The sequence below is a fragment of the Channa argus genome, chromosome 5 (assembly GCF_033026475.1).
Source record: "Channa argus isolate prfri chromosome 5, Channa argus male v1.0, whole genome shotgun sequence".
NCBI lineage: Eukaryota > Metazoa > Chordata > Actinopteri > Anabantiformes > Channidae > Channa > Channa argus.
In genome coordinates, this window is record NC_090201.1 from 2,064,722 (window position 1) to 2,086,285 (window position 21,564).

At 41.0% G+C, this 21,564-nt stretch overlaps 1 protein-coding gene and 1 long non-coding RNA gene across 7 annotated transcripts in view; both read right to left on the minus strand.

The window, feature by feature from the left end:
* Positions 1-18: 18 nt before the first annotated feature.
* Positions 19-3,925, minus strand: LOC137127608 (uncharacterized). Its single transcript, XR_010914443.1, has 2 exons — positions 1,958-3,925; positions 19-1,864 (listed from the first exon to the last, which is right to left on the minus strand). It is a non-coding gene; the product is annotated as an uncharacterized lncRNA (long non-coding RNA).
* A 4,952-nt stretch (positions 3,926-8,877) lies between these two features.
* Positions 8,878-21,564, minus strand: part of setd5 (SET domain containing 5) — a 39,183-nt gene continuing 26,496 nt past the window's right edge. For 4 of the 6 annotated variants that reach the window (XM_067504800.1, XM_067504801.1, XM_067504799.1 and 1 more), the window contains 17 exons: positions 21,370-21,487; positions 21,132-21,241; positions 19,197-19,446; positions 18,897-18,980; positions 18,599-18,754; positions 18,123-18,503; positions 17,710-17,970; positions 16,477-16,594; positions 15,850-16,079; positions 15,508-15,564; positions 14,907-15,383; positions 14,038-14,130; positions 11,216-11,493; positions 11,010-11,131; positions 10,829-10,917; positions 10,002-10,547; positions 8,878-9,781 (listed from right to left, as the gene is read on the minus strand). In XM_067504800.1, coding sequence (XP_067360901.1) covers positions 9,740-9,781; positions 10,002-10,547; positions 10,829-10,917; positions 11,010-11,131; positions 11,216-11,493; positions 14,038-14,130; positions 14,907-15,383; positions 15,508-15,564; positions 15,850-16,079; positions 16,477-16,594; positions 17,710-17,970; positions 18,123-18,503; positions 18,599-18,754; positions 18,897-18,980; positions 19,197-19,446; positions 21,132-21,241; positions 21,370-21,487 — 3,412 coding nt within the window. In that variant the 3' untranslated portion in view covers positions 8,878-9,739. The remainder of the gene's footprint in view (positions 9,782-10,001; positions 10,548-10,828; positions 10,918-11,009; positions 11,132-11,215; positions 11,494-14,037; positions 14,131-14,906; positions 15,384-15,507; positions 15,565-15,849; positions 16,080-16,476; positions 16,595-17,709; positions 17,971-18,122; positions 18,504-18,598; positions 18,755-18,896; positions 18,981-19,196; positions 19,447-21,131; positions 21,242-21,369; positions 21,488-21,564) is intronic. The other 2 variants (XM_067504805.1, XM_067504802.1) reach the window with 1 other exon arrangement.

Below are 21,564 nucleotides of genomic sequence, written 5' to 3' on the forward strand. Positions count from 1 at the left end.
ATCTGTTTCTCAGGTAGGTGAAATTCTGAGGTAGTAAAATCATTGTTTTCCCTTCTCTCTGCTTTGGGTTTTTCCGTTTTTATTTTTTACTTACTCACATTTTAAAACGTTTCAACTATAGACCATAGGATTTCAAACCAATTGTACTTTGCAAATTGTTTAATACTCAGATGTTTTTAAATAAAGTACCTTATTTAGAGGACCAGAAATCTGATGTATTCAACAACTCATTTACTCATTTACTACTAAAGGGACATAATAAAAGAAACACTGAGGTCAAACAACCAGGTCATGTGAACGTATCACAGCACAGGTTCAGCAAAAGCAATCAGTCTATGGTTTGCAGATTCCCAGGTTTCCATTCAAATCTAAAACTCATATCTGGAAGCATATGTAATTTCGTAATGTAAGGACACACAAGTTCTTTGGAGATTCTGTCTTTTCAGTCTCAGTGTTAAAACCAGGTTGTTTGGAATTGACCCAAAATTCCCAAAAGCCAAGAGACTTTTTTTTTTTAAATATGGCATTTTTAAACCACACCTCTATAAAGCAGGTGATTAAATGTGCAATAAGTAAATACAGGTAAAAAAAACATAACAGACTCCTGTATGTTATTAGGTGAATTGTATAAATGTCACCACCAACAGGAGCACGAAGAACTACAAGAAGACCAGGATCCGCAGAGGATCAACAGGTGAACTGCTTGGTTTCTAACAAATCGGCTTTTATTGGTCTGGTCATAACTATAACTGGTTTGTACTATGCATTACTTAATAATATTTTTCTGTCATTGCTGGTTGTTTGGCAGCCATATAGGCTGGTAACTGTGTCCAAGTCTTAGCACAACTTTCAAAGCCATAAATATCCAATATGCCTCTTTCTAACTTGTCAAGGCTCGTTCCTCTATTGATCTATAACCTGCACATGCACCATAACAGCCTGTCTGCTCTTCTTGTAAAACAATGCCGAGTTATTTCAAGAAGACTAATAGATATGAAAGACAGAAGATATAAAAATTAAAAACAGCCTTTTGACTGCAAGTGAGTTTAGCTCGGTCACCTGCAGGATTGAGGTGATGTTTCACTCAGAACAAGTTAAAACTAAAGGTTTTAATTAACAAAATAGGTCAATTTTATTCATGCAAATGTGCTGTATTCATACATATACAGCCATATTCTTGCTGGTATTAAAAAAAAAACATCTACTCAAGTACATTTTGTGATGATTTTCTATTTCCAAATCTTAAACAGCCCTGCACCGAAATTCCGTCCAGGTGCTGGAGAACTGCAAGTCTATTAGAGTTGTTACATTTTGCCCATAAAAACCACGTGAACTCCTCAATGTTTCACATTTCACACTTTATAATGCATGCAGCAATATCTATATGTACTATATAAATATATAGTATGTGTTCTTTTCAACATTCAACACACAGTCCAAACTAGTCATATGCCAGATAATTGGGAACACTGAAACAAATGTAGGGTCTCTGATGTCCAGTAGCACCCGATGGTTTGACATCAGACAGCAGACGACCCACAGCTGACTGACCGACCGTGTCATATAAAGAGGGACAGGACTGTTGCAGATATGATACTCGTTCACCCCGTGTATCACCCTCTCCACTAAAAACCTCACACAGCGAAGCATCTGGTTCTTATTGGTGTTTTCTGAGCTTTGTTGAGACGTAGCTGGTCCATGTTAAGATAATGTAAGTAACTGTAGACAGGTTGACCTCAAAGAATGCTGATAATGTTCTCTCCTTAAGTCCAGGTCCAACACGACAGCGAACCACGAATAATTCGTCGATGGGCGCTTGCTTGCACAAGCACGCGATGGATGAGTCATTAGAAGGAAACCTTACCTGCAAGCCCAAAACAAAAATGTTAGTCTGAAAAAGCATTAACTGCTGTATGCGCAATTGAAAGCTAGATTTGAAGAACAGATTCCACTGAACCTCAGAGAAGTTCTGGATGGAACCGTCCCATCAAAGAGTAAGACTTTGCTTCTGCAAAAGAACAATCAGCCAAGACAGATCACCATGTCCACCATGATCCACTTCAGTAAACAAGCTGAAACTTTCGGAACAGCCACACAGTCCTCCGACCTACTTCACAAAAATTACATTTATTTATTCATAAATGCCACCAGAACACAGAATTTGATGTTTTTACTGGGCTCCTCTCTTCAGATTAAAAGGCCTAAGTACAAAGAACAATCTATGAAGACAGAGGTCAACCATCTACCAATTAAATATAAAAACCCTCTTCTCATTTGTCTTACTATTGCCAAGAAAAATGTTACTTACCAATCAGTGGATCAATCGCCTGACAGAATACATTACAACAGAAAAGGAAACATTTTCCCAGAGAAGGAAAATATCAGCCTTTGAGGAAACCTGGGACCCATTCTTCAAAGTAGGCCTGACACCTAAGCTTAAGGCCACGCACATCTCCACCAACCCATTTAAAATTAATTTTTAATGGTGGCAGCAATCATGTTAATAGCAATAACTATTTCTCCTTTTTGCAATATTTTTACTTTTTTTTACCCCATGTTTACCCACAGTATGTTGACCCTCTGCCTCCCACTACTTTATACCTTATTTAGACAGAGTGATGAATGAAACAAACACAAACATTTGTATAAGTTACTTTGTCTTCCGTGTCTTGGGTTGATCATCATAAAATATCATGAAATAAAAAAGGATAAAACCCATTATTAATGTCTGTTTGCTGAAGTGGTTTACCTAAATTCGCTTGTCAAAATGTCCACGTATGAAATAATGCGATGCCACTGGGAACATTTAAACATGACTAAATGATTCAGAAGATTCACTAGCTTCAAGTCAACAGCTGGAGCCACTTGCTACTCTAACATATCTGTTAAAGTGTGAAAGAGCCAAAACATAAAGAGCTGAAATGAGCTGGAGAGGACCAACCCACACAGCAAATGATTTTTAATCATCATTTTCACCTTTTCATACAATCAGGTTCGTACACATGCCAGAACAGCATATAATGCTGTGAAACTAGAGGGCGGGTAACAAGACGGACCAGTTACCGACCAATCAATGTAACTAATATGCAAATATCAAACAATGATTGACTCAGACTGCAATGTGTTTTTGACACAGAGGTAGTAATATTTTCATGCAAACATATTGTAAAGCCGTTTTCTTGTTTGGGCTACTAACCAGGATCAGAATGGCAGGTGTAGCCATGTAGCGCAGCCTGTGCCAGTAGCTTATCCTCTGAAACAGGAAGCTCGTAAGAGGCTTCCAGGACGGCAGAGCTCAACCCACAATCTCCAGGTTCTGCACCACAAAGATGGAAAAAAGAAAAGCAACTTTTATCATATTTGAGCTTAACCGTGTTCCACACAAAGTTGATTCACTCAATTTGTCTAAGAGAACACCTCAAACATTGGAAAGACAATGGCATTAGTTTTGCTTACTGTGTGATTAAGGTCAAATTTCTTCACAGAAGAGAAAAACAAAACAAAACCCAATCATATTTCATATCCAAGCTCTAACAATAAGGATACTGTCAAACACTTGTTGTGTGCATGAGGCTATTTTTATCCTTATTCCCTTGAAACCTGATGCCACTGCTCCTTTTTTTTTAACCAAACTCGTCCTCAGGGCCAGAATGTAGACTGCTAACATAGCTGCTCTAAACGTTGGCCCTACTTTCAGGGTCCAATGGAAAGTCATGGAAATTCAAATATGGGAAGTGCTGTTAGTTGGAACACTACAGCAACATGTATGTGATGACTGAGCCATGATTGTTGGACAGGTTGCTGTTTTGAGATGAAGAAAGACAGACTAACCTTCTCTACAGACACTTGCAGCTTAGCATAGATGCTGGCAGTTTGAAAACAACAACTTCTCCGCGCTGTGGGAAACGGACGTACACGGCTAAAGACTGGAAGTCAGTTTACTTCTTTCAGGCTTTCTTTCTTCTTCGGGGTCTAAATTTCTGGCAGGCTGTACACTGTGAGGTGTAATGATCACACACTCAGTGATCAGTGGATCATTTTATTTATTTTGTCTTTAACAAGTTCATTCAAGCCATCAAACAGTCACCTAGTGTGAAGAAAGAGGGGATGCAGATTTCAGCAGGTAAAGAAAACGACCTGCTGAAAAATGAATTTATATATCAAATAGTTTTATTAACACACATTTGTTAATGAGCTACGTGGAAATAATAGGGAAAACTAGAAACAGAGGCCATTCTTCGCTTAGCTGACTGTCTGTCTCCCTTCATTAACTTACTCATGGCTGCAGCATTTACTGCATGTACCAATAATGTCCAAAAGTATTTAAAGATCATTTTAATCATTTTGGTTCTTTAGCACATTGGAAGTCTGCTTGAAATCGACACTGCCAGCTTTAGTTTCAGCGTTTGGTGGAAATAATGAACCCTTCCAAGTTTTTGCAGAGAGTCTTTGTGATAACTGGAGAACTTGTAATACTTGTCAGTGTAAGACATGACATCCTCCAGTGATCTCAGGTTTTACTATGGTAAACAACAGTGTGTCTTGTGGGTTGCTGGCTACAGGTGCTAGTCCTGCTGGTGGATGGTGTATAGAAGCCATCTGGAGCGGTGAGAAAGAAAGACTCCTGCATGCTGACAGAACTCAGACCAGCCATCTGCTCTCTGTGTTTTCCCTCGGTCAGACAGCCTGTTGTCACCGCAGCCTCTGGCAACGCTCTTCGCCGACATACCTGCTCACTCACTTGCTTAGTGTCCTCACACCGGGCGTTTTTCACGTGCTTTCTGGACTCTATCACGTCCATGAATGTGTTCCAGAAATGATAAAAGCACTGACTCAGTGCTATGATTGTTAAACATTCCTGTCTTGGAAAAGCTTCTCAGGACACTGGCACTGATGAACAGGGTGGACACGTGCATGGGCCTAAGAGAAATTAACACATTCAGTGATCAGTAAACCAAAGCAAAGGCAAAACAAGAGATGTAGTGAATGCTATGAGGAAATCAATCGGCCAGGCTCCGCCCCGCGCTGCGATGCTCCTTTTCTGATGAGGACATTTCTGCATTTTAAAGGTACAAACACATTTCTCTTAAAGTGTTTTTGAAAAAAACAAAGTAAACCTTCCTCCCATGAAAGTTTTACACTGAGAAACCTGCATGTGTTCATCTACAGCCCAATTACCCCCTCTAGTGGTTACAATATTAAACAACAACTGCACCATGAGTTATATGGTTGAGCCAAAAAAAATGTAAAAAGAGAGATGAGAGCGTTTCCTAAATCCCATAGTTGCAAAACTGCTAGTGGATCCAATAATTTCATGGTCAGTTTGCATGAATGACAAATGCATCAACCTTCTCCCTGTGCTGATCAAGGGGTTCGTTTTTTTTTTTGTCATATTTATACTGAGATCTTAAATGGCTAGTCTACTTTAATTATTTGTTAGTAAAGTTTTGTTAGTGAGCAAAATAGTGAACACAATATAATAGTGAGTAAAAGTACACAAACTCGGTTATTTTCTTAAAGGAAGTCGAGCAAAATGTTCTTTTGTAATAGAAATTTTGTGGAGCCACGGCAGAAACTAAGCATTTAACGCTTGACCTTTGGCCTCTTCTAGGGTCATATGCACTCAGGGTTTGATGCATCATAACATTTCTAGTGGTGTGGTGGTGGTTATTTTTTGCATAAATGACCTAAACCATGTTCAGATCTTCACCCCAGTCCTAAAACTACATAAAGAGAACTCACCTCAACAACTGAATGTGTGTGGCAAAACTTTGTGAACCTCATTTGAAAGGGAAATTAGAGTTTTGTGCATTAGTTGTTTCAGTCAGTGCGATGACAGCCAGGTGTTGAATCTAGGGCACCGTCTTAACGAAGAGGAATCTGGCTCTTCACCATCTAAGTCTGACCTGAACAACACAGGTTTGTTGATGCTCACCAGGCTGCAAAAGTTTGGACTCCATTTAACACTCATCACTCTCCCCCGGTTGATTGATCACATCAAGAGCAAGTAATTTGGGGAATGGACAGGTGGAACCCCAGTGTGACATCTAGGAAACTAAAGGCCTCCCCTGCAGTGGCTGTCACTGTTCATGAAGCCACCATCAGGACATTGAACATCAATGGGTTTTATACTCTGCAAAAAGAACTCTGCTGCATGTTTAACAGTTGATGAAGATCACGTAGATAAACCAGATGACTGTAGGAAGAATGTTCTGTGGACAGATCAGACACAAGTAGAAGATTGTGGTTTGAAAAGCGTTTTCTTTGGGGATAAAAAAAACTGCTTTCCAGCGTAAGAACATTGCCCCATCTGTGAAACATGGTGGAATGACTTTGGCCTTCTCCGCTGTGTCTGGACCAGGATGGTTTGCTGTCATTGATTGAACTTTGACTCCTGAGTTGTACAAGCAAATTCTACAGCAAAATGTAACCATACGCATCTGTGACCTTAAGTCTAAACGAAAGAAAGGTTAAATGGGAAAAAATGTTTTGAAACTGAAAAGACTGTGTCATTTTCTAAAAGAAATAAATGATGTGTAACTTTTGTCTCATTTGTTTAATTGTATTCGCTTAGGTTTAGCACTTCGGTGAAAATCTAAAGTTTTAAATATTTATGCCGACGAAGAAATATTCTAAACTGTTCACAAACTTTCAAGCACAACTTGAGATGGTTGTCGGTTTTTTCATTCCTGGTCCCAAGACACACATTATGTGTTATGTAGATGTTTTGATGGTTTATGAGCTAGCACCAAAGTTTCCAGATCAGTGACGGCACCAAACGATTGGCCAGTCATAATTGCATACATAAACCGGTAACTAACAGAGAATCGATCATTGAACGAATCAATGCCGTGTTTGCTGCAGATCAGATAGCTGCAATGACATCACAAGAAGTGAATTAAACACTTGAGATGCACTCACTGGACACTCTATTAGGTACACCTTGCTAGTACTGGGTTGGACCTTCTTTTGCCTTCAGAACTGCCTTAATTTCACCATAGATTCAACAGGGTCTTAGAAACCTTTTTTTAAAAAAAAAAAATTCCATTATGACATGATGTCATCAATTAGTTTGTACTGCAGATGTGTTAGCTGCACATCCAACTGTTACACCACATCTCAAAGCTGCCTGGATGGAATGGAGGGCATTTAAGTAAGGAGATCATTGTCACATCCAAGAAACCAGCTTTGTGACATGGCCCATTATTCTGCTGGAAGAAGACACCCGAATGTGGGTCCACTGTGGGTATAAAGGGATGGACATAGTCTCAGGTAGGCTGTGGCCTTCAAATGATGCACAATTGGTACCAAGAGGCCCAAAGTGTGCCAAGACAATATCACCCAAACCATTACACCGACACAATCTCGATACAACGATGTTTACACCAAATGCTGACCCTACCATCCAAATATCTTCTGGAGTCCAATTTTGGTGAGCTTTTGCCAACTGTTTCTTGTTCTCGGCTGAAAGGAGTGGCTCCTGGTGTGGTCCTTAAACTGCTGTAGCCCATTTGCTTCAAAGTCCGACGTGTTCGAAAATACTCTCACACACCCGTTATTATTATGAGTTTCCCTTCGTACCAGCTTCAACTAGTCTGGTGAATCTCCTCTGACCTGTGGCTTCACTAAGATATTTTCTTTTTAACAAGCCTACTGCCACCCACTGAATAGTTTCTCTTTTTCAGGCCTTTCTCTGTAAACCCCTCAAGATGGTTGCGTGTAAAAATTCCAGTGGGACAGCAATTTCTGAAATGTTCATACTAGCCGGTCCGGTTCCACCAACCAAGCCACATTAAAGGCGATTGGCTGATTTAATATTTGCTCATTAAGGAGCAGTTATAACAGGTGTACCTAATAAAGGGACTGTAAGTGTATAACATAACAGCTCGGACTGCAGTAAAGTGCAAGACACACAACTGACTTCCTCAAATGACATCACAATGGTAGTTTTCAAAATACATTACCATCATGATTATTTTATTATCAAAATGCATTACATCTGTTGCTTCTTAAATCTTTTGGAGGGGAACAATTGACATAGTTAACTACTATGATCTGTGTAAAAATAAAACAAAACCAACAGAATTATCTTTACAAAACAAATGTAGAGGTTGTTGGAGGAACTCAGGAAGAGACCCAATGATTAGCTTCCAACCATCTGACAAAGCTGGACACTCAGACCCTAAAAACAAATATCATGCGATAAAGTCAGTGTACTATAATTTTTTTCTCCATACAAGTCTATATCACATTTCTTTCTATACAAGTAAACATAATCACACATCGTCCTATTGTGTCTTTTAGTTTGTATCTGTCATTGTAAGGTGCAGGTTAATTTTGGGTCACAACTTGTTTCTTTTATAAAACCACTGGTGTAACATGAGTACCCTTCTGTGTGTTGGTGAACATGAGGGGGGGGTTTGTAGTGGTAGGTGGAGTCAAGTCACATGACTCGGCCGTCGGTCACTTGAAGTCTTCAAAACAAACGTGGCCATTTTCCCACATTCGGTCCCAAAAGGAAAATGTCAGAGGAAGAGAGAGCAACTCCTGCTGCCACCCAGCTGTCAGCTTAATGTCGGTTTGAGGTCCCACTGCGGCGGCACGAGAACTGGCTTTCTCTTACAAGTCAGTATGTCAACATCTGAGTTATAGGAAAAAGAAAAATACAATGTTCTATAGAAAGGGTAGCAGCTCTGACAGGAGGACATAGCAGCTCTTATCTTGGTTTTATAAACAATCCGAGCCCTCTGCCAGAGATCCCCTTCTTGGTTTTCCTTGGTGTTAATTGGAATGCAAGGATTGGTCAGGAAAAAAAAAACAACCCAAAAAAAAAAACCAAAATACACATTTGAAAATCCATAAAAATAAAAAAGATAATTTGCCTCTGCATTCTATTCCTAATGTATAATCAGTGTGAACTGAAAATGACTCAGATGAACTGACTGAATGACAAGATGAATGCAGCCATATGTGGGGAACATAACCGGATTTCAAATTTATTGGAAAAAACAAACAAAAAAAAAAAAAAACAACAAAAAAAAATCAAAAAACAATAATGCAGCACCATGAATCATAAGACCTGTATGTCTCAAGTACAAAATGACAAGTCTACAGTGAAGTTGTCCTAAACTGAAATTAAACATAGTCCAGTGGAGATAAGAAAACAGATAAGAATTAAAAACAAGAAAACATTGGAACAGACAGAGAACTTTGAGGGAGAAATTAAAATTAAAAAAAAAAAACAGAGGGCGTGGGGTGGGGGCAGATTTCATATTTAGTGAAAGAACACGGAACTTGGCAATGGAATGATCCTATCCAAGGAAGGCTCCTTCCTCCCCGCCTCTGTAATGCACCTTTAGAACGGACAATTAATATATTACCCCCCCCCATCCAAACCAAATCAAATTCAGAGTTACTGCAGCACAGACTGGGCCACTTACCAAAGAGTAACGTGTTGAAGAAGAAGAAAAAATTTGAGAATTAAAAAAAACACAGGTACATATGCATCTCAGCTTTATCCAACCTGGGTACCATGATGACAGGTACAGCTTCTTATAACATTGTACAGACATTTGTGTGAACGTTTGGACTTTCGGCTGTTATAAAGCCTGTTTGCACAGTCCGGCACATGAGGGAACACGGATGAATTTCAAGTTACATGTGATTTTGTTGATTTTCTTCTGAAGGTGTCATCCATTGCTTTTTCCACTAATTCCATTATTGTGTCCAAAGTCAATGATTACCTTGGTATAGAATGTGGTAATTTGTTTTGTTTTTTTTTCTGAAAAAAAAAAAAGAGGGAAAAATGAGAAAGCAAATAAGAAATCCATAAAGAAGTCCTTGCTCCTCTTAGGTCTATACATTTTCCCTCCCCAAACTCCCTGAGGCCCATTTCACAACAGCTTTAGGGGTTGAGGAGGTAATGCAGCTTCATACACACTCACACACACACTCACACACTTTTAAACAAGGTCCTAAAAGCTTCCTGACTGTGTCCTTACTCCAGGTCCCTGGAGGGAGGAGTGCTGGAACTGACTGAGGCTTGTCCCTCTCTGTGGGTAGTGTGTTGGTCCAGAGGCAGATAGCAGCCTGGAACTGGCCTGCAGTGGTGACTGGCCGGGGCCACCCGATGTAAGGCTGCGAGACACCTGCTGCTGATTTCCTCTGGAGGTCTGGGCACCCAAGTCTATCTTATCCTGCCCGTGGGACCGCAATCCTGGGGTGGGAGCACCTGTCAGGCCACTGCTATTTAAAAGACTGGCTTTTAATTGGCTGCTGCCAAAGCCTTGGCCCCTGTCCATGTTAGGGCTGCCACTGTGCTGGTGTATGGACCCTGCTGATGGCCTGGAGTCTAAGGACGAGGTGGGGGCTGGTGTGTGACTGGGGTAGGAGGATGGAGAGTGGTCCTGGGACAGTCCTGGGTGGGTCGAGGAGAGGCGTGGGTACAAGCTCTGGCCTGATGAGGGACTGTAAGAACCTCGGAATGGAGAATTGGAGGCTTGCTGGCGGAATGACGGGCTGTCAGTCTGCCGGTGGCTTTCTGATGACTGAACACACACAGACACACACATTACCAATCTGTGACAATAAAAGTCAGGCTGCCTTTATGTCATATAGCAAAAAGTACTTCTATGGAAGATGCCATGATTAGAAAATGCAAGCGACACTTGCACAAATTAAAATGCCATCTGCAGGTGCTAACAATGATTTTCATTTACAAAGAACATTCACATTTCAAATTTGTGCTAAAAAAGACTTTATAAAAGTTCAATAACAAATTACACTAGTGTTTGAGGAACAAGTGTCTTTAATAGTTTGTACCAGCTACCTGATAAGAGAACACAGAGGGACTGTATCTGTGTGGACTCTTCATTGGAGAAGCCATAGGTGCTGCCTGCATCTCATATCGATCTGTATCTGAAAACACAGACACATCAGAAGTAGAGTTTATTTATTATTATGACTTTTTCACCCTGGATCCCAATTGGACATTTCTGATGTCTTCGTACCAGACTCTTTTTCTGTAGAGCCATCACTCCTCTTGTAAGTCCGCTCCATCTTGATGCTTCTCAGCACTCGCTCCAGACCCCCCTGGCCTTCTCTCAAACGCTCAACAGTAGTAGGAACCATCCTAGTAAAAAGTGCAAATCCAGAGGTCATCTGTCATGAACTAATCTTGAACAACGTAAGACTGCTTTAGGTCTGGGCCTCTCACCACTGGTTGTTGCTGTCCTGCCGTCTGGAGGGCAATGAAGGGCCCTGGTGGTCTGGAGGACTGACCTCCTCAATCTGTGGGATAGGAGTAGTGTGTGCTGAGGAAGACAATGAGCTATGTGGGGAAGGTGGGGGCTGATGGGCGTGGGGTTGATTGGACTCTTGGATGTAGTGGGAGCCAAGTCGGGTGGGGGTGCTGCTGAGTGAGGAGCTGCTGCCGACGGGCTCCGAGTCACGACTGCTGCCCTGTTTCCTCTTACGATATTCCAGCAGAGATACCTAAGGCAGCAAAGAGAGGACAGCCACTGTAACAGACCTGCTGTTGAAGGACTGCTACACAGCCACATCATTCACATAATGCCAGGCCGCTGACAGTGTCACATCATACACCAAAACAGCACTGAGTGATGGGCAGACTGCATGCACCACACCAGAGAGGACTCACCTAGAAACTGTATTTACCACTGTTCAACAAAACAAAAACAACTTAATCACCATAGAAATTATCTCAGACATGGAAATGACAATGTACGCATTTTGTTTGTGTTCCATTGCATTAACAGACGACCACTCATGAGAAGGGCTCAAATACATCATAGTGTAGAGCACTCTGCATGTTCTCAATGCACTGTTAGTACCATACAGCACAGAAAGCTTGGACGAACGAGCAGGCAACTTCAAATGCACCACACCATGATAAAACCACGCTGCAACAATACAAACACTAATGTCAACATCCAAAGAAAGTTCCAGCGCGCACAGACACACACACACACACACACACCTACAACTCTTTACAATGAGAATGAGGGCACTCATCCCAGCTTAATGTGGTCATAACAGAGAGGGGGAGGGTACATGAAGGAGGCAGGGGAGCAGGATGAGGACCACATGGTCAGATACTGACACTGATGGCTGTTGACTAAATCTTAACTGCATTAAGATTAAGAACACAGGAGTCTAGAGGTGACCATCTAGAAATTCTACCACCAAGCATCAAACATCTAAGTTGATACATTAATTTAGAGGTACTTGTGTTTTTTTAAAGTACTATTTCCATGTACCACAAGAACTTAACCTGCTTTGGAGAGAAGTCCTGGAAATGTCAGCATCCCTCAGTAAGTAATACTAAAGTTCAAGGAACTTGCAGGGAGACTTGCAGGGAGAGAGGGTGTGTACTTGTGGGGCTAAGGATTTAGTTAAAAGTTAAAAGCTGACTCTCCTCTCAAGAATTTACTTGTGGCAATTTTGGTTTCTGAATTTACCTCCATCCCCAATAAAGCACCAACAGAAAGACAAATGGGTGATTCTCCTCCAACTGAATAGACGGGAATATGGACTACTCTTTCCACATCTACGTTAAGGGGCTTAAATGTCTAACTTCACCTTTCGCTTTACAGTTTGGCTGTCTTTCCAGACTAAAAAGCCGTTTTCTTCCCCTAAATCTAAGCTTTTCCAAACCAGTCTCAAGTGTGGATAGGCCCACTACCTGGTCTGTGAAGTAGCACAGCATTTTACTATGAAGCCCTCTTAGCTCTCCAAGCATCTCAGCAGAAGAAATGTCCTCCTATGTATTGGCCTTTTAATGTGGATAGAGGTAAACACAGATATAACCTGGTGTGGATGTTTATTGTTGTACCCAGCTTAATGCAAATATAATAAATGTAGTGGAAAAGACGACCAATACTGACCTTTACTCTACATGTTCAGGTTATGTGAAACTACAGGAACTTCCTGTTTACAGTTAAAGTAAGTTCCTGCAATGAAATCCCCTTTATAAAGTATACAATCAGCTCCATAATTATTTAGGGAATCACACAATTTGCATCATTTTACAATAACATAATGGATATGAAAGTGAATTTCCAATTACAACGGTATACATAGCTACAATTACATAGGGTTAAAAGTAAATGGTCAACTTTAACTACCGCACTTGTTGCAGCTGTTCTTTTAAGTGTGCTTACATTTTGTACCTGCAACTTTACCCCAAATACATTGTTTGTTTCAATACCTGATATACTGTCCAGTCTAGGACCCGTCTGATTATCTCTCTGCTTGTGCTGGTCCATACAAACTTACTACAGAAATCACTACAAGTGTACATTTAATTCTAAATCATCCAACTTATCTGAAAGTCACACAGCATGGAACAGCAATGTATTGAAAAATGCTTGGTGAACAGGAGTCCTTGACCAGAAAATTATTATTATACACTTGGCATGTTGGACTCCTAATACGGACCACTTTTAAGTCATAAGAAGGACTTGGAGTGGTACCTTTGACAACTTTAATTGGTACATGTTAGACAACAAGGAGCTAGAGGGTGTTTGTACACATTTACAAATGTTCAAGTGTTTCAAACAAATTCTTCATGACCTGTTTTCTGTCCTACTCTAAGTTGGACCAACAGCCTGGACTGTTCCCATAGTTTTTTGTGATACTACAAGCTGTAAACGTCACTAGTAGCAGGCTAGACAAGAAGACGGGGGCAGACCACTGGTCCGTTTGGAAAAGAGCAGTGGATGAGATGGAGCAAAGACACATGGATAAGATGCAGCAAGAAAGCATGGGCTTCATCTTGACACCATCACTTCATGAACCGTCGGCAATGAATGAGCCTTTTCACATTTTAATGAATTTGACTGAAATGGAATAATAAATCAAAGCTCCTGCTCAAAACTATAGTCAGAATTTAATGTCTTTTTGGAGGAGGGGAGGGGACGGAGCTGTTGGAGCATGGGGTGGGTGCTGTATGCAGATGCAAAGAAACAATATTTACATGCACACTTCTAAAGATGTAGTTGTAGGGAAAATATTCACCATATTTTGTACTGGCTTGTATTCACTTCTTACAGCTATAGCCTGGTAATCTGGCTTTCCTGTCAGCAGACTAATGGTATGCTGGTTGGCCCTCTGCCTTGGAAGAAAAGTGGAAGAGAGACTTGGCAAAAAGTGTCAAGGAGCAGCGAGGGGGGAAAGGAGGGAGGGAAGGGGGAGGAAGTTCAAAGCTACAGTATTGGAATCATAGCAGATATATACATAAAATTGTTTAATATGTTTCTTTTAAATGTCTGTTGCTTTTGGATTTGTCCATGTGCCACAAAGCATCAAGTGATACATTAAAAGACAAAGTCAACAGGGAGACACAGAGCAAGGGGAAAAGCACATCACGGTGTCTGGCTTATTTTTGCACATATCACACTCAAAGGCATTTGAGCTTGAGAAGAACAGATGCAACTCCTTCAGATTAAAGTTACAGTGAGCAACATTTCTCAAATACTTTTACAGAAATATGCTGCAACACTTCTTATTCTAAGATGGAGAGGTGCTATGGAAGCCTTCTGTAACACAAATTCACTGAAGAGTACAGACAGGAGTGCAGAGATATCCACGTTTTCAGTGAGGCTCACTCTTCTGACCAATCAGAACAGCAACAATCTCTGCTTAATCAGTAAGTTTTTAACATTCTTATGTATTGCAATTTGGTAACTACAACTACCTGAAGGGCTGTGCAAAGTGTGGTGGAGTGAAAAGAGAGAAGCAAAGCAGTTTTTAGGGCAGCAAGAGGGAGAGTTGGGCATGGGGGACTGATTCAGAGTCTCATGTTAACGCACTGTAACCTTAACCTGAAAATTAAGAAATAAAGAAAAACTGTTTACAATCCCATTGTTCAGATGTGTAGAACTTGCCTTCTTCTTTTGTGGTGGGTTGCTGGTGTGAGGAGGTGTGCCACTGTCAGAGTAGCCTCCCCCATAATGAGGATCAGCATAGGGTGACATAGAGCCTGGGCCTGCATCTCCTATCAGGCCCTGGACACTTAAGGAACTGTGGAAGGACTCTGCAGGGGAGAAACCTCCTTCTGACTGGGACAGGTGGCGATCAGTGGCTACGGGGTTCCCCAGGTTTGCATTGAGAGGCGAGCAGGTGTATATGAGGTTAAACTCTGTTCTGAATGCCTGCTCCCTGTTGTGGGAGTTTAGGTCTGAGGAAGGACAGGGAACTGGATTGAGGGTACTGGTCCCCCCGGATGATGAAACATGGGAATCGTGGCCTACAGAGAGAGAGAAGTCATCTGAGTTCAGGGCCACAGGACTCTCCAAGCTTGAGGGGAGAGACAGGTCTGGAACCTGATGCCGAGGGACTTCAAAGTCTGGCTGAAGACATGGCTAAAGACACAGAATGGACGGAGTGAATGAGAAGAAAAAATATTCAATATGTATAGACTCACTAACCAGTCAACAGCATTTAACATTTTGCTTCAGCAATTAGCTAAGAGACATAGGAACACACCTCAGGTGAGATGGACTCTGGCCGGTGAACCGGAGATGTCTCAGGGGATGATATGTTCTAGAGAGAAAAGCAAAAGCTGTTAGAAAATTGAAATGTTATTTATTTTTGGGCAGCTTACCCATGTACATTGACAAAATATGTAGTGAGACTAACAGCTACAGAAATTTTATTTTGTAACAGGTTTTATACATTGACCTATGTACAGAAGGTACAACTGCCTGAGATAAATACTCTATTTATCCAGTTTATTCACTGGATTTTGGTGAAACCGATGGTTACACATTTCTCATGAACTAGTGTCAGAAGTTGTACTTGAAGGTTTGTATGTACATGTGCACTTACTTCAAATTGCAGCGGTGTGTTGCAGCGGCTGGCAGGTAGGGAGGGCAGAGGTGAGTAGGTCAGGCCATTAGGCATTAGGGAGCCAATGGAAGTGTGGATCATCGAGTGGAGGGGGTCCTCTGGGAGTGGTGGTGTGATGGGTGACAGAGGGCGAAGCAGGTGGTCTGACTGTGCTGGTGTCATCTCAGCCATATACTTGGAACGGCGCTTTTTAAATGGAGCGTTGACGTCTGGGATTTTAAAAACATAAAAGTCACTTGAGTCACAACAGTACATTATTAAATACCTTCAAAATACTACATCTTTCATTTAGTAACTGGTTAATTCAACCCTGTTCTAGACATTTGAAGCAAACAGCCTAACTACAATTTGGACGACCACAGCAAAGGCGAAAATTCAGTTGCAAAAATGTTCCAAATCAAGTTCTCAGGGTTACTAAGTGTAGACTGATGGAAAAAATTAACTATATATAATTAAATTAAATATAGTATATGATGTGCACAAAAGGTCAACAGGTCTGAAAACTTTCTCAATTGACGACACCTTTCAACTTTGGTGACTATAGTAAATAATACAGCAGCAAGATGGCGTTAAATGAGTCGCCATCTGATGGTGGTATGTACATACCAGTGGACAGGGGGTTGGGTGTGGATCTGCTACTGGTACTCTGCTGGGAGGAAGTAGACTCTGTGCCATCCTCCACACTTGCTGAACAGCTCTCATCCTCCACCTGTTTTATCCATCGCTGTGTCAAAAGAACAGGAATATCACGTTTATAAAGTTTGTATTTGTAGACAGGCACAATTATTTTATGACCGATTAACAATAGATTTTCTGCAGACTTCTTCTTCTTTTGTCAAAAATAAAAATATTGTAATACTGTTTTGTGATGTTTACACCTAATGACTGAACGTGCTAATGTACACAAACGTAGAAATCACACATGAATGGAAAATCGTGCTTGTTCTTCATGTTCTTCATCAAAAAAAGAAATGTTAAACAGATAAACTACAAAACTCAGATTTGAGGTTTGGAATCTTGAATAAGAGGCACAGACAACACAGACTCTAAAGTCTACAAAAGAATATGGAGGTGAAACAAAGCTGTAGTTACTGTAGATCTTTATCAGTTGTTGCCAGTGTCAGCTACAAATATTAAGCATGTTTAAAACAAATCTTGAGAAACACAAGTATGACTGTTAATAAGTGGATCTTAAGCCTTAAGTAGAGCAGAGCTTGCAGTTGGCTTCCGTTTCTTGTTATCAAATATAATAAAGTAACTTTAAATCACAAATGTTTTTTTTTTTCAATTCCTACCTGCCTACCTACTACCTTCGGAGGTTAATGTGGCATCACAGAAGTTTAATTATTACAAGTACACACAGAGCAGCATCAGAACTGACTTGTAACACAGGGATTGACAACAAGCTTTTTAGACCACTTGCCCTAATATAATTATGTAATCTCTAGTTTTGAAACAAACAAACAAAAAACATTAAGTCGGAGCAACTGTGGTTAGCAAACGGGTAAGACAGCATCAAATGATAAATAAAATGATCTGGTCTCTGAGTCGACCTGAAATAAGAGATTGTGAACACTTGTAGATCAGACGCGCTGTATGCAGCTTTTCAGTGAAGTAAGATTTTAATCAATATGTGGTGACACACATAAATCAATATTTGGAAAACACTGTAGACAGTCACATTAATTTTCCTTTGTCCGTTTGGGCAACTGCATTCCACATGCCCAATCAGAGTTTACTTGCCCCAGGCATTATGCCAAGCATTAGGATGATCATATTCTTATATAATTTCATACTTTACTCTCCATTTTTCAAAAAATGCCTTGTTACATTGTTTACCTTTTTGAAACAGCCATAAGTGCCATCCATTTGGAGAGGGCGTGGCCTGCGTCTCTCAGGGTTGAAGGGGGAGCCAAAGCGGACATAGTGTCGGGGTGTGGTGCAGATAAACGATGAGTGGGAAAGACCTGGCAGCATGTTGAGGGTGGTGGCCAGCACTGTGGGGTCAGTGGTTATCCGCAGCGGGCGCTCGACAGGCACCTCTTGGTGGACCTTCTCTCCTCCAGGGATCTTGTCGTTCAACCACTCAGTCACGAGATACTGACACCAGAGAAAAACATTATTTGTTAGCCCTGTATAGTCTTAAAATAGAAAAAGTTATCAGTAATAAGAAATGGTTCACTTAACTACAAAACAGACAAATAATTAAATTAATAAACAAATAATTTCTACCAAGTCCAACGCTCTCTAACCTTCTTGGTCTTGGGATAGCGCAGGTTTCCTCTACTTATGCAGTTCAGGCCCTGACCATCTCCATCTACAAGGTGACATCCCAGACCGCTATCTCCATGGCCATGTTCAGTACCACAGTGACCCTGAGATCCCTCCTCATCCAGAGGAGCCCCATGCTCAGCACATGATGGTGTCACCGCCATCGCTGCAGCTGCAGCAGCTGCTGCCGCCTGCTGGGCGAGGGCTTGACGCTGCCGTCGGGCTCGCTGCGATGAGCTTGACCGGTAGCGAGAGATCCGACTTTTGGGTCGAGGCTTGGTAGGTCGCGCAGGTTTAGGCGGAGCAGCAGCTGGGGCAGGTAGGTTGGGTGATGAGCTCTTTTCCTCAGAACATGGAGCTTCCTGTAAGATAATGTTTTAGGAGATAAGGTTAAATAGATGCATATTAAAACAAACACCACCAAAGAGACTAAACGATTAGTTTTCTTCTCACTGACCATGACATAGGTGGTGCGTCGTGTGCTGACCCCGACTCCAGTGTTGTTAGGTATGGGAGTGTTGCCTGTGGGGTTTCCCGCCCCATCCTCAGTACCCTCCTCCTTTACCTCAGCTCCTCCCACCCTCCTCCGCCTCCTTTCAAGGCTGTTAAATGTCTGCATTGGGCAGAGACACAATGAGTTTACATAGGCATTGCTGGAGAATTACCTAAAACATTTTATATTTTTTATTGACTGCTGTATCTGTGGAATTACAATCCATCATCACATAAAACATAAATATCCAACAATAGCTTACTTTTCTACTGGAATTGGAAACCTCATTTTCATCCACCTCTCCATCCTCTCCCTCTTCCACCTTCACCTCATCCAGCAGTCTTTCCTAATTACACATGCACAGGCAACACACATAAGGTTAATGTTGTATCCAATACTGAACAGAAGCAAGGTTTGGTATTAGATGCATTTTAGAAATTAGTTTCCCAGTTTTTAGAACACTTAATTCCTCCATACTTGTTTATTAATGTTTGATACAGTTTAAAATAAGGATACGGTCAGCCTATTATCTGTAACTTTACTTAATGCAAAACACACTCACCTCAGCATCACTTGTTCCCTGCAGTTCTTTGGCCTCCTGGTGTTGGTTGAGGGTCTGGTTACAGTCACTGGCCAGGCAGCCCTCCAGTTCCCTCCTCCGGGCTTTTCTCTGTCGGGTCTCAGCACCAACCAGAAGAGAGGGAGGCAACAGAGAGGTTGCATTCTGTAAACCATCCTTAGGGCTCAGGTTGTGCTTCTGCACTGGGCAGTTCAGGTTGCCCTTATGGCAGGCACAGTCCACTTTGTAATTGCTGGTAGTTTGTAATGAGAAAAGGGGCGGTTACAATGGAGAAGATTCCAGATAAGAGAACAACACAAACTAAAGTTTCAAACCAACAGAAAACTAATATGAGCTTCACACCTGTGCTAGAGAGGTCTAACACTTCTACCTGCAATAAAACTACAATGAGTGTAGAAGGAAACAAGAATTTTTAAATGGAATTTTACCTACAAGGTACAAACACTGATACATTTCCTTTAAAGGAACCCATTCTACAGGGAGAACTGTAATTTGTGTGTAAGTGCTGGAGAGGAACAGAACAATAGCAAGGGGCAGAACTGCCATAGTGGCAACGGCGATTTAGTTTTAACTGAGTACATAGAATGCAGTAAGGGTAGAGTGTATTCTGTTTGATGGCTACATTACCCATAAATGTTTCCATTTTCCATGTCAGCATATGTTCTTGTGGTCATATTAGTTTGGTGGCAATGTAAGAGGAAAGTGGGAGATAGCGTGGATAAAACGTTTTACTGCTGTGCCTGTCATTTAGCTCTGCGGCCCTGTTTCGATCCTGACTCCCGTCATTTTTATAAATTAGTTTAATTTAAGCACATCTCATTGTTAAGATTTGTTCTACATGTTGCTGATAGTGAAAATCAAAGTTTATCAAAAGATCTAGAATCATAGCAGCATCACTACTAATGAATCAAATCATTTTTTGGAGGTCACCAAAATATTGATCTTGTATCTGTATTCAAATGAAACATTATGAAAACATTAATGGCTGTAGAAAAAGCATTATATATTAATCTCAAATTATGGTTTCATTTTAAGAGAACTGATTTTAAATCAAACAGCTGAAGTTGGGATAGCTATACAAATCCTGAATTAAATAAACAACACTTTGTACAAGCAGCCATAATGCTGTCATCCTTAGCAACTGACTTCTTGCCTGCTGAGAGCACTGCAGACAAGATGACAGGGAAAGATTGACATGCAGAATTTTAAGGGTATACTTTATACTATGCAACATTTCATAGTATAATGTATTGTACAAGATTGCTGATCATTACTGTACTGGAGCTAAAAAGAACTTAGCCTTAAAAAATTGCTCTAACATTTTATTTGCAAATGGGAAATGTACTAATGCAGCTGTTGAAAGGAGCTAATTGATAAATATATTTTAATTCCCCCCAAGGGGGCCTAGTGGTAGAGCATTGGGTTGGGATGCAGAAAGCTGCAGGTTCGAATCCCACCCCACCAGGTGTGGCCCTGCCCAGCCCTCAAGGTCCCGAGCCTAGATAAAATGAGAGGGTTGCAGCAGGAAGGGCATCTGATGTATGTTCAACGTGCTGAACATGTTCTGCTGTGGCAACCCCTGAAGGGACAAGCCGAAAGCTGCTGATCTTTTGATTTTAATCCACCCAGAAATTGAAACATATAGAAAGAAAACATCTGATTTGTTTTTCATAGAACATTTCGGTCAGTTTATTTAATTTTAAAAAATTAAATAAAAGAAGAATAAAAATGTTTGACCTCCTTGCCTATACTAACATTCCTTCTAGACAGTATTTGGACCATTGCTATCTCCTAGGTGAATGAATGGCTGGATATGAGTTGATTTGTTTTCTATAAAAAGAGTCTGGTTGAGCCTCAGGCTCTTGCTGGTCCAAAGACAGAGAAAAGACAGAAGGGTGGGTTTGGATTAGTACTGACCAGCTATTGAACTCATAGTCAAATCCAATGGTGACCTCAGAGTCCTTAGTAATTTGGTTCAGAGCGTAGATACAAAGATGGATCATGCCTTCGGCAATCATATGTCGAACCTGGGAAATTTTACAGATGGCAAATTGATTACGGTTATTAAAAAAAGAAATAGAACAAACTGACAAATTGTTCATTACAACTTTCCAGTAATGCTTCTTAATAAATTTTAGAAAATGTAAAGTCTGACCTCTGCGTTGGGCGTACAGGACCTTCTGATGAAGCGGGCATCATTTCCAAAAGTCCGTGCATCAACACACATCTCAACACCATTAAATTTTGAGTAAAACAAAACAAAAGGGTAGGGCCTAGAAAATATGGACACAATGGTATCAAAGCCAGGTACCATTCCAAAGCTTAAAAACACAAGTGAGACCAGAATTAT